Source organism: Typopeltis vanoorti, chromosome 10 (assembly GCF_054136105.1).
Source record: "Typopeltis vanoorti isolate ZY-2024b chromosome 10, IOZ_Tvanoo_1.0, whole genome shotgun sequence".
NCBI classification, from domain to species: domain Eukaryota; kingdom Metazoa; phylum Arthropoda; class Arachnida; order Uropygi; family Thelyphonidae; genus Typopeltis; species Typopeltis vanoorti.
In genome coordinates, this window is record NC_143558.1 from 10,405,192 (window position 1) to 10,418,094 (window position 12,903).

At 35.3% G+C, this 12,903-nt stretch overlaps 1 protein-coding gene across 1 annotated transcript in view; it reads left to right on the forward strand.

The window, feature by feature from the left end:
* LOC150102169 (serine/threonine-protein kinase D1-like) overlaps positions 1-12,903 on the forward strand; it is a 250,179-nt gene that overhangs the window by 67,603 nt on the left and 169,673 nt on the right. Inside the window, exon 6 of the mRNA XM_090399630.1 lies at positions 745-943. Within this exon, the coding sequence (XP_090255756.1) occupies positions 745-943 (199 nt within the window). The remainder of the gene's footprint in view (positions 1-744; positions 944-12,903) is intronic.

The window sequence follows — 12,903 nt, forward strand, 5'->3', positions numbered from 1 at the left end:
AAGAGAAGAGAAGTGAAAAGAGAACTAGATTAGAATGCTTGGTGCTATGTAAAACAATAAAGAAAAGGATGACACAAGAAATTGGGAACTTCAAAAAAGGAAAATCAGAATTGCAAGAGAAAAAAAGTGAGTCTAGAGATGGAAGATCTTAACATCTGTGGCAATTGACATCATCATCATTGTTTGAATAATATGTAAGAGTTTCCAATTGTTTGATTAAAAAAGATACAATCCCATTGAAAAGCATAACAAGGACTTTCAAGAATGCTTTGGCAAACATGTTGAAGTATTCTAAAAAAAAAAAAAAAAATCCTTAAATCTTATAACTTTAACATTGACCATTGCTAGGAACATGAAGGCTTTCCTGTGATGTAAACAAGTCTTATGAAAATGAGTTCATATTTTGTCTTAAGGTTTATAAATCTATGCTACAGAGACATGCAGTATTACTAAAACCTTGGATTACACTTTAGATTATATAAAAACTATACAGATCATGGAAGAAAAGTCATAACAGCTTCTGTTTTCTATCTCTTGAGATCTTATTTGTTCCATTATCTTTCAATTAACAGTAAAATTAGATTTTGTCCTGTTGCAAAACTTGCATGTTACATCATTTTTCTTCAGCTCCAGATTAATTTGGTTCTCCAAATGTAATGATATAAAATTAATACACACACAAAAATGTGTATTTTGAATTTTTCAATTATTTATGTGAATTATGATAATCCTTTTATTTAATAGATGGGAGGAACTTCTCCTTCTAGAGATAGAAGATCTCCATCTCTTAGTATGGGAAGACCAGCATGGGTTGATATTGAATTGGCTGGAAGAATTAGAGTACCTCACACATTTGTTGTTCACTCATACACGAGACCTACAATATGCCAGCAGTGCAAAAAATTACTCAAAGGACTTATTCGTCAGGGAATGCAGTGCAAAGGTTCTTAATATTTTGTTAATCTACAATCTGTTTACCTTTTTTATGTAAAAGTAATTTTTGTATATATATTGTGCAAAATGACATTTTATGTTATTAGAAAGTAAACTTAACTCGTTAACATACAAAGACGTCTGTGATGACACGTCTTTTGTTTATTGCACCAAAATTAATTTTGATGTATCGCAGACGTTACGAAGTTCGCGTCAATTTCAAACGAATTTAGAGTTTAAAAATAATTTATATGTCAAAGGGTTAATTATCCAAAAGGATAATTAAGTCAGAAGGTCAGATTTCATATGAAAGGGAGATAAAACAATGTGAGAATTACAGATGAATTTTCATACTACATGTTTGGATTTATGCAAGCATGCTTGAGAAGCAACTAAGAACATTTGTGGAAGACAAACTTCGAGAAAAATAAGCTAGGTGAAGGTCAAATAGAGGATATCATGATTAGATTTTTGCTTTGAGATGAATAGATGACAAAATATAGGAATATAACAAGGATCCATATTTAAGTTTTTTGTTGATCTGGAAAAGGCATATGACAAATTTATGAGAAAAAGTTTTGAACACTACAATATGTAGTGTAAATGCAATATTAGATTGAACATTCTTATTACTAATTTAAGGAATTTACAACATACACAGGATATAAATTAAATTAAACTTTAATCTATATTTCCAATATTTCAGCAGCGTCACGTTGCCATCTTCACAGGAACTTAAAATAAATCCACAGAGATTCCATTGCATGCAAGGCCCGCCATTACGGTAAAATGAAGCTGAAGCTATCAAGGCATGCACGTGTCTTTATTTTAAGTTCCTGTGAAGATGCCAATGTGACGTTGCCGAAATATTGGAAATATAGATTAAAGTTTAGTTTAATTTATATCCTGTGTATGTTGTAAATTCCTTAAATTATTTAATAAGCATCATGAAGGTTATTTTCTTGATCATAAATTAGTAAATAATAATATTTGGTTTACAGATCAAGTGTTGATCAATTTTATTAACTGAACCAACTAGTTTAAGTTAAGGGATATTACATCCCATATTGAACCAACTAGTTTCGCCACACTTATCTGTTGGCATCTTCAGGGCACTTACATATAGGTTTAAACAATCGCACAATTATGTGTAACTGCAAAACTGACTAGAATAATTACAAATAAAATAGTATCAAACGTGAAAACACGTATCGTGTGTACAAGATCAGCTAGCTGTTGCTGAGGAACTTTCTGTAGCTCAAACAACACAAAATAAGAGTAACATTTAAACCAATAGAATCTATTCGTAAACTACTAGGATCTCCAAAAGACAACCATCCTTTCTATAAATATGCTGGAGTTTATAATATTCCATGCTCATGTGGCTCTAGTTACATCGGACAGACTTCAAGAAGCCTCGAAATCAGGCAAAAGGAGCACATTGGCTATGTCAAAAATAACAGACAGGACATTTCTGGCCTATTGTCTCATTTCTCTACAACTAACCATCATCGAGTGGGAGACAAAAGCTGTTCCCCTTACATAGAGGAAGATTACCATTCAAGAATTTTCAAAGAAGCAGCCACAGTCGCTCGTTCTACTGCCAACCTTAACAGAAATCAAGGCCTATCTGGGAGTATTCCCAGAGATATGGAAAACCCTAATCAGAACTTAAAAAACGGAAGAAATGAACTTTAATACAAACTACAGAAAGTTCCTCAGCAACAGCTAGCTGATCTTGTACATACGATACATGTTTCATTCACATTCAATACTATTTTATTTGTAATTATTCTAGTCAGTTTTTTATTCTTGTCAGTTTTGCAGTTACGCATAATTGTGAGATTGTTTAAACCTATATGTAAGTGCCCTGAAGATGCCAACAGATAAGTGTGGCGAAACTAGTTGGTTCAGTTAATAAAATTGATCAACACTTGATCGGTAAACCAAATATTATTGTTTATTTATTTATTTAATAAGCATGTTTAACCAATGTCTAAGCCTTTCTACGAGAAATATATTGAACATTACATACTATATTTGAGATGTAAGTCAGCAGTTAGAATTGTAGGAGGTAGAGAAAGATGATTTGATGTTAAATGAGGTGCAAGACAATCGCGCACATATCCCCACTGTTATTTATCATTTGTATGAATCACATTATGAAGGAAAATGGCATTAGGCCTAATATCAAAATGGGAAAAATTATCTCACCTTTTTAGTTTATTTAAATGGTGTTATCATCATCATTGCCCGGTTACAGGCAAATTCATCGAGAAACAGTTAATCGAAAGACAATTCATCGAAAAAGCAATTCGCCGAATAAAAAAATTCGCCAAACGACAATTTAACGAATGGCAATTCATCGAAAAGAATTCATCGAATGACCAATTCCTCGAATGACAATTCATCGAACGACAATTCGTCGAAAATGCAATTCATCGAACGACAATTTGTCGAAAAAACGAGTCATCGAAAATTTTTCGATGAATTATGAAAGAATTCATCGAAAAGTCATTTTTCTTGCAAAGTATTGTTTAAAAATCTTCAGTAACAATGCGGAACGTTACTCATGATACAGACAACATATTTAAGTGGTCATTGAAACATAATAATTATTTTCTTGCATTTTAGAGCATTTAATGTAAGTGTACATCCTGCTTCATTGTACAGTTAGCGATTTATCTGTAGAGAAGACAGGAGTACCACATGCACTTATCTCCCGAATAACCTCGAAAACATGTAATTGCAGTTAATAAGGGGAGGAATAGGCTAAGAAATTCGTTCTACCAAATTATGTCAAAATAAGTCTAGTCGATTGAAATTAAAAATTTCATTAAATTTCATCCAGCTAGAGCAAAATTGCTAATATCATTTAGGAACTTCTTTACAGAAATGTCATGATACAAGTGATCCATTACGAACTAAAACTGAACCGTGCATTCAGCTTCTTGTTCTGAAAACTTCTGCAAATTCTGCTAAGTCTGTGAGTTATTGTATACATAATTTCGACACTATTCCTTGTAGCCCCGAATATAGCTGAACTGAAAACTGGAAGGGTTCGACATTTTTTTGTAAAAGTTTCAAATACGGAATCTAAATAAATTTTTTTCATTAATAAATGTAATAAATAAATAAATTTACTGAATGTAAGTTAATAGGCCTAATACTGAGATGATTAGGCTTTTCCTCCTGGAAATAGGCAAATCGGACAAGAAAAACAATAAGAATCGATATTGTTCTGTAATTATTCCTTAGTAAAGCAGCATTGCTATACCAACAATCATTATATTGAGGAGGATGAGGGAAAATAGTATTAATCATTAATATTACAACTACTACTACTAATAATAATAAATTGATTCTTTGATGTAAATATTTTTCACAATATAATAATAAAATATACAGGAATTCAGAGTAAAAATATTGGAAAACTTGAAAAAAAATTCATTCCTGAAGATTTTTCAATCACGTTTCACTTATTTACTCCTGTTTCTGTTATTCCTCAACGTCAGGAGTGCCACATGCACTTATGTCCCGAATAACCTCGAAAGCAAGTAATTGCAGTTAATAAGGGGAAGGATTAGGCTAAGAATACTGATGAGTATATGTGTAGGTATATTTCTGGGTTTTGAGGAGGTGATCGGTGCAGATTGTTAAAAAATAAATAAAAGATTAAAATTTTCTCTAGGAAAGGAAAATAATAAAATAAGGAATGATGAATAAAGAGTCTTAAAAAAACAAACCTGTAAACCTTTTAGAAGCATACTCATCTGGTGTTATATTTAGATCAGCAGTGGTTGGAAGTCTTATTCGACTTTTGAAAGATGCCAGTGGTCAGCAGATCACAGTTAGAAAACACAGTGCTAAAGGAAATTGGAATTGGGTTGAGTTGTTTTGAATTAAGGAAGAAGCAACTGACCTTAAATCCCTGCATGTTTTTCCAATTCGGTTCACTTGTTTTTCGGCAAGAAAAAAAAAGCAAGTTTCAGAGAGGAAAAACCTTCCATCCTCGTATGAGACAGGCTAACTCACCTTCAGGTTAAACGCCCTGATAAAGGCGTTTCGTATCCTTGATAAACGTAGGATGCTGAAGTCCTTTTCAGCAGTTTTATTAAACGAGCTGTAGAATTTTTCTCTTCTTGGTTTCTGCAGTTTTGTAGAAAATAAGTTTAGGATGGAGGACTTTTTTTTATACATTCACGCCGAGTTTTTTTGTAGTCTTCCATTTTCCAGAGATGAGATGTTTCTTAAAGTGATTTTTCTGTTTTGGAATTTTCAAGTTGGTTCGAAAATATGGCTCAACAATGCGATCATGCATGATCGCATTGTTGTTTTTTTGTAGTCTTCCATTTTCCAGAGATGAGATGTTTCTTAAAGTGATTTTTCTGTTTTGGAATTTTCAAGTTGGTTCGAAAAAATGGCTCAACAATGCGATCATGCATGATCGCATTGTTGAGCCATTTTTTTCCACGAGGAGACGATTACGAGAGTGGCATACCTAAATATGCTAGAGAAATTTGTGTTTCCCCAGATTGAGAATGTGTAGGATCTCATTTTCCAACATGATGGAGCAACTCCACATTATGGCGACTGCGCGTATCCTACTGCTTGTCGTCACCCCACAGTCCCAATTTGATTTCGATGGATTTCTTCTTTTGCGTATATTTATATTTGTGTATTTATAATTATATTTGTGTATAAATAATTAAGTAAAAGAGTATTTTTAAGGGGAAGGGGTGGAAAAATATGCTACTGCACGTGGTGACAAAATTTCTAGGGCAGGCCCTGGGGCCAGTCCTGGTGAATATGGTGTTTGAGGTAGATATTGTAATCTCAAGTTCTATATTGTCTGTTGGATTTCATAAGCAGGTGCATTGTCCTGCAAAAGCATTACGCCTCTGCTTAGTTTATCGAACCGATTTTCCTTCAATACCTCCTTCAATTCCTTCAGAGCTGCTGTAACAGTTTCACCTTTCTTGAGGTATGGTAAGGATTACACCATCCATATCCTAAAAGACAATGGCAAGAATGTTCCCTGCTGACTGTTTGGTTCGAAACTTCTTTGGCCATGGAGAACCTTTGTGTCTCCACTCCATTGACTGTTGTTTGTTCTCTGGGTCATAGTGACGAAGCCATGTTTCATCAACGGTTAGAATATGAGCTAAAAAATTTCACGAGGATGGAATCCCTTTATGAAATATTCTTTTAACATCTCAACTATACCCACCTCAGTGGATATCATTCACTGCAACCAGTATGCCCCGCCTAAAAGTCGCTTTCCGTACGAAGTAGGATAAATAGTAGTTATAAATAGTAGGATAATAAAAAGATATATACCTCTCAAAATAATCCAAAACAAACCAAAAAAAAAAAAAAATTGCACACACATCTTCGCCCCCACATGCCTTATAATTCATTTTTCGGTGAACTGTATTTTCGACGAATTGTGATTTTTCGATGAATTGTTGTTTTTCGATCAATTGCGTTTCAATGAATTGTCTTTTCGATTATCTGCTCATTGGTGAATTGCTTTTTCGATTAATTGTTGTTCAATAAACTGATTTTCAATGAATTGTTTATTCGGTGAATTGCTTTTTCGATGAATTGTTGTTCGATGAATTGCCTTCGATGAATTGTCTTTCGGTAAACTGTTTTTTGATGAACTCTCCGGATACCTCATTGCCCATGGGTCCAATGCCCATTGATGACTGATGCTTGTTTCGTCATTCTTTGCTATTTGTCCATTGCCATGTGACTCAAATCCTGCAATCTCTCTCTGCACCACACTGACATCATCTACCCATTCTTGCCTAAGCTGTCCTCTTCTGTTTATACTCTCCATTTTACCAAGTATCAAGGTTTTGATCTGTCTACTGTTATTCATTCTGCAAGTATGTCCAAAAACCTTTGGTTTCCTTTGAATTATTTTCTGTATTAGATTTTCTTTTCAGTTTACTTTGTGATACAGCTCTTCATTTGTTACTTTTTTGCACCTATACAATTCATAGACTCTTTTTGTAACAGTCTTTCGAAAGGCCAATATTCATCTCACAGAGTCTTTGACCACTACATGTTTGTCTCACAACCACAAAGAGCATTTGTGCATATACGTGTTTCCAGAAGTCTCAGCTTTATGAGAAGACTCAATGATTTACTTTTCCATATCTTGTTCATTGCCTGTAGGTTCACTTTAGCTTTTGTTATCTGAGATCTTATCTTTTTTTTTTATAGTCTAAATCAGGTGTCATGTTGCTCCCTAGGTATGTGAAGTACCTAACTTATTCCGGCTCTTGTCTGTTGGCCTTTATTTGCTTTTTCATTCTCTTCTCTCTAAATATCATTGTTTTTATTTTATTGATGTTCATTATCAACCCATATCTCTTTCCTTCTCCACTTAACTTCAGCACTGTTCTTTCAAGTTCCTCTTCATCTTTTTCAATAACGACTGTCATCTGCCAATCATAAATTGTCTATTTTCATACCTTGAATTGAAATTCCCCTTATATTCCTTTATGACATCTCATTGTTCTTTCCAAACGCATCACGAGATGCTTGGAGATATTGGGATCAAGGCTTTGTCTCATACTTTTTGTTATCTGGAACCATCTCTCTATTTTTCCACAGTTTCTCACAGCAACCTCTGCATTGTCATTGTTCTTCAAGAGACATATCAGGTTCCTCTTCACTCAATAAGGTTTGAGTATAGTCCATGCCACCTTATGATCTGTACTGTTTAATGCTTTCTGAAAGTTAACAAAACAGGTATAATTGTTTTTATTTTATGTAGAACTTCTCCACAATTAATCTTAACATTCATATTTGGTACATAGTACTTCTGTCTCTTCTAAATCTTGCTTGTTCATCTTACAGATATTCTTCAATTAGTTTCCCTATTCTAACGAAGGATGACTTGGTTTCGAGTCTAGTCGGCGACTAGAGGAAATTTTTCTAAGCCTTTTTTAGTCGATCTCTGGCATGGGCAAGCAGGTTTTTCCTCCCGGAAACTCGGGTTTTTCGTCCTGTAAACTCAAGAAAATCAACCGTAGAACCCACATTATTTCAGACATTAAATATATTGTGTTAGGGACCACGAGATGATGGCACATTTGAGCCGTCTCTCTTCACTGCGTACCGCTTAATTAGTGATAGCCTTGGGCCATCTGTCTCTGATTGGGTACCAGTGGAGATTGAACTGCCCACTCAGTCTCCAAAAGTTAGATAGGGCTAAATGGCCTCGCCTACTCCCATATACGGGAATAAAAAGGCGTTAGCTGATTTTTTTTTTTTTTTTTTTTTTTTTTTTTTTTTTTTTTTTTTTAGTTTCCCTATTCTTTCCATTAAGTAAATCTTTTGGAAAGTACTTTTCTCACATGATTCGTTAGTGCTATTATTCTGTAATTTTTGCAATCCATTTTGCTTTCTTTTTTGTGAATGGGTATTAGATGATGCTATACTCTTATATAAATCCAGTGCAAGTCTGCAGAATTCTTAACTAAACTTGAATCACTCTGTAATTTGGTAGGAAATTTAGCAATAAAAAGACCAAAAGTATGAAAATAAGCATAACTTTGGAAACCTGAACTGTATCCTGAATGAGAAACTTATTGTTCAAAAAGGGAAGCCCATTAGTATTATGGATGCTGAAGTTGCCTAGAAAGATAACCTTGTTGTTTGGAAAGTTAGACTGCAGATGGTTAAGTTTCATGGAAAGGAACATGAAGAGGTTTGAGTGGTAGTCAGTGTTTGAAGACCAGTAAACCTTGAGCCAGAGAAGATCAAAAGCAGAGGATTCTAAATTAGCCATTCTCTAGCAAGCTTTGTCAGATCTCACAAAAGGTCACCACCCTTGTGAAAAAAGGAATCATGAAGTGTGTAGTTTGGGCATTGGAGGTGAATAGTAATAGATGTAGTGCAATCTAGGTGTCTGTCAGGAGTAAGATGTCTGGCCTTGGAAGACTGCAAGAAATGGTGAATATCATTTGTGTTTGCATGCGTGCCACAGATGTTAGTAAAATGGATGTGAAAAGTGAGATTTCAGTTAGGAGATTCTGGATTGGTTTGTATATTGTTAATCTGTTGTGAAGTGACTTTTTTTTTGTTGGGATTAATTTATGAGAGAGATAAATTTTTGTCACAGTGTTACTCTCATTGTTTGTAAGTCTTAATAAGTTTAATCTTGATTAGATGGAAAGATACAGTGGAGATATGCAGCAAGAGAAGATAGTGTCTTATTTAAGGGTATTTAATTCACAACACAGATTTGGAAAATAATATTTATTTAAGTTATCTGATATTTTGCTGGTATTATATCCAGCACAGAAACAGTTTGTCACGATACACAAACAGTAACAATTTGATATAAAAGTGGAACTAGTTAAAAAAAAAAAAAAAAATTGGAACAGACAACAGAAGGAATCAGAAGTCCTAATTGGTGCTAGCTGTTGTTGGATGGAGAGATGGGGGGGGGGAGTATTAATTTGAGCTTAAAATGACGGTATCCCAGATTTTTTTCTAAATTGATACAGCCATACTTCTTGAGGTTTGGAGAATGTTTTAAAGCTGCTTCTATTTTCAAAAACAATCTCTCTGACTTATAACTTAGCAGTTATATATGATACAGGCTTGATGGGTTACATTTGAATGGATTTGGAGTTAGTGCGCTGGAAAAAGTGTTGCTAGATGAAAGTGCAGTGTGAGATGCAAGCAAGAGATCAGAAGTATGAGATGAAGTGAAAGATCAGGGTAATGGTACAGAAGAGGCAGAAATGCTTGACAGTGGAAACAGTAGTAGTGTGAGAGATGAAGAGAGAGCAGGAATGCAAGAGGAAGAAGAAGAAAATGGGTGGGGGAGCCCTGGTGGACAGGAAGGCATGACATAGATAGAGTGGATATTCAGAGTAGCAGTGAATATGTGTATGGAGATGGAGTATATTATGATGTGGGTGAGAAAGTTGAGACTGAAAAGATATATGTAGTAAACAGTGATAAAGATAATTGGGCAAGGTGTGATGAGGAAACCACAACCAACAAGTGACTTGGATAGGACTGGTTATAGACCTAAAAATGAAAACAAACACAGCAGTGTTTGTTTACAAATGCCAGAAGGTTCAGAAATAAGGGAGATAAAATGGTTTCACTGATTGAGTTTATTCGCACGAAAATCATTGGAATAAGTAAAACATGGTTGAATGAAGGTGATATCCTAATGGGAATAGAAATTGAAGGATACAGTATTTTTCGTGAGGATAGAAAGGACAAAAAAGGGAGGAGGAGTTCTGCTAATGATAGTAGGGGAATAATGTCCACATAAGGTTGACATGAAAGAGGGAAATAGTGGCAGTAGTTATGAGGCAGTGTGGTGTGAAGTGGTGGTTGACAGGAAGACATATTTAGTTAGATGTTGCTATTGCATATTACAGGGAATGCAGAGAGTGGTGATGAAGAAATGTATAAACAACTTGGATTAGTGAACAAAGGAAGGGCATTTATTATGGGCAACTTTAATTACAGCAATATAGATTGGAATGAAGAGATAGCATTTGGGAATAAGGAAAATGAATTTCTCAAGTTCTTGAAAGATAACTGTCTCCGGCAGCATGTAAAGGAGGGCAGGTGAGGATCGAGAGTTTAATCTGATCATTTCATCAGAATGGGATTTCTCACTTTCCTCCAGTTGGTGAGAGTGATCATGAAGTAATCACCTGGGTTGTGGCTAGCCATATGTAGACTTCTGTAAGAAAGGATATATGTGGAAGTATAAGGCTGTGAGTATGAGAAGCTTAGGAGACAGCTTGGAGCTATAGCACGGAATGAGGAGTTGAGTGGTAAGGAAATAGATGCTGCTTGGGAACCGACAAAGAAATACATAACAGGCATCATTTTGTGAATGTATTCCAAAAGCCAAATGGCTGAATAAGGTAGGTGTAAAATGGATGAATGAGGGGCTTAAGTATGAAATTTGGACGAAGAAGGTACTTTGGAGGTAGTACAGAAACAGTAATCGTAATAATCAGTTACATGAAGAGTATAAAGAACAAGGTCAGGAGAGTGACTCAGTAAGGAAAACAGAAGTGGAGTATGAGCAGAAATTGGCAAATCAAGTAAAGAAAAACCCTAGCGAGTTTTTTAGATATGTGGCAAGTAGAAGGAACAATGATCTTGATAAGATGATGTTAATGGAAGAAAATGGTAGTATGGTAACGGTTGCAGAAGACATTTGAGGATATAAATAACCTTGATGTCAATAAGGTAATAGGATTTGATAACATATCACCACACGTCTTAAGGGAATGTTCCAGGGAATTGGCAGTAGCATTGCATGTCTGTTTAATAAATCTTACAACAGTACAGGTTCCAAGGGAGTGAAAAGAAGGTAAAATTGTTCCACTGCATAAAGGTGGTGATAAGGCTGTAGCTACAAATCTGAATATCTGGAGTTTTGGTGAAGGTACTAGAGAGATTGGTGAGAATTAGGATAGAGAAATTAGTTGATAATTGCAGTATTCTCTGTGGTTATCAGCATGGGTTTGTTAAAGAGAGACGATGTTTTACTAACTTACTTATGTACTATAACAAAATCACATATACCTTGGACAGGGGAGATGCATATACAGTGTACTTGGATTTTGCAAAAACTTTTGATAGACTGCCACACAACAAGTTGTTAAATGAATTGAAACAGATGGGATTGGATAACAGACTTCTGAGTTGGATCAGTGACTGACTGTCAGATAGGTATCAGAAAGTTGTGTATGGCGGTGCAGTATCCTGAAAGAGGAAGATCACTAGTGGTTTGCCGTAGGGGTCTGTTTTGGGACCATTGTTGTTCAATTTGTATATCAATGATATTGGGATAGGTTTAACTAGTAATATGCAGCTGTTTGCAGGTGATAGAAAATTGGGAAGAGCAATGAAGAGTCAAGCAGATGTCATGGCCTTACAGAAGGACTTGAATAGATTGAATGAATTGTCGGATGAGTGGAACTGTTAGCTCTATGTTGCAAAGTGTAAAGATTTGCAGTATCCTATCAGGATACTGCAAATCTTTACACTTTGATGAAATTTGATAAGCAGTGATGTAATGCAAAATGTTCACTCAGTGGGAAACTTTAAAGAGGAGATGAGAGATCCAGGAGTGGTGGTGGAGAAGGACCTGAAGTTCAGGCTTCACGTTACACAAGTTGTGAAGACGTCACATTGGATAATGACAATGATGTGGAGGACTCTGACATGCAGAAACAAAGATGTTATGTTGGCATTGCATAAGGCCTTAATCAGGCCTCATATGGATTATTGTGCACAGATTTGGTCGCTGGGTTTTTATGGTGATGAGAATATGTTAGAAAGAATCTAAAGAAGATTCACAAAGGTGAATCAGTGGTCTTTGGAATGTGGAGTATGAGGACAGATTGAGAGTGTAAATTGCAAAGCCTTGTGAATGGGAGGAGGAGGAGGAGGGGGGGATATGATTGAAACATATAAGGTCAGGGGTTGTTTATCAGGTTGACATAGAGATTTTTCATAGAATGGGGAGAGGAGTGTAGAACAAGAGGCCATCACTAGAAATTGTATAAGAAGGGTGTGAGGAGAAGTTCTTTGCATGGAGAGTGGTTGATAAGTGGAATGCATTGCCTGAGTGTCTTTTGAATATTGAAGCAGGGTTGGATGAGCATTGTGTGCATTAATGTGTACGTCCCATGATGAATCTTTGACTCCATGGAGTTCAGATGTTATTAATAATAATAATTATAATGACTGTGTGTAGTACTTTTGTTTTGTTCCATTTGATCCTCTGTGAAGAGGTATCCAATGCATGGTCTGCTAGTCCAGACTTATTACTATTACTATTATTACGGGCAACTCCAGGGAGTCATTAGACTCATCGAGGGAGGCCCCAAATCATATTCATCACAACTATTTGACATTCATACAGTATCTATCATACCTCGCCTTAAACTCATTCACTGT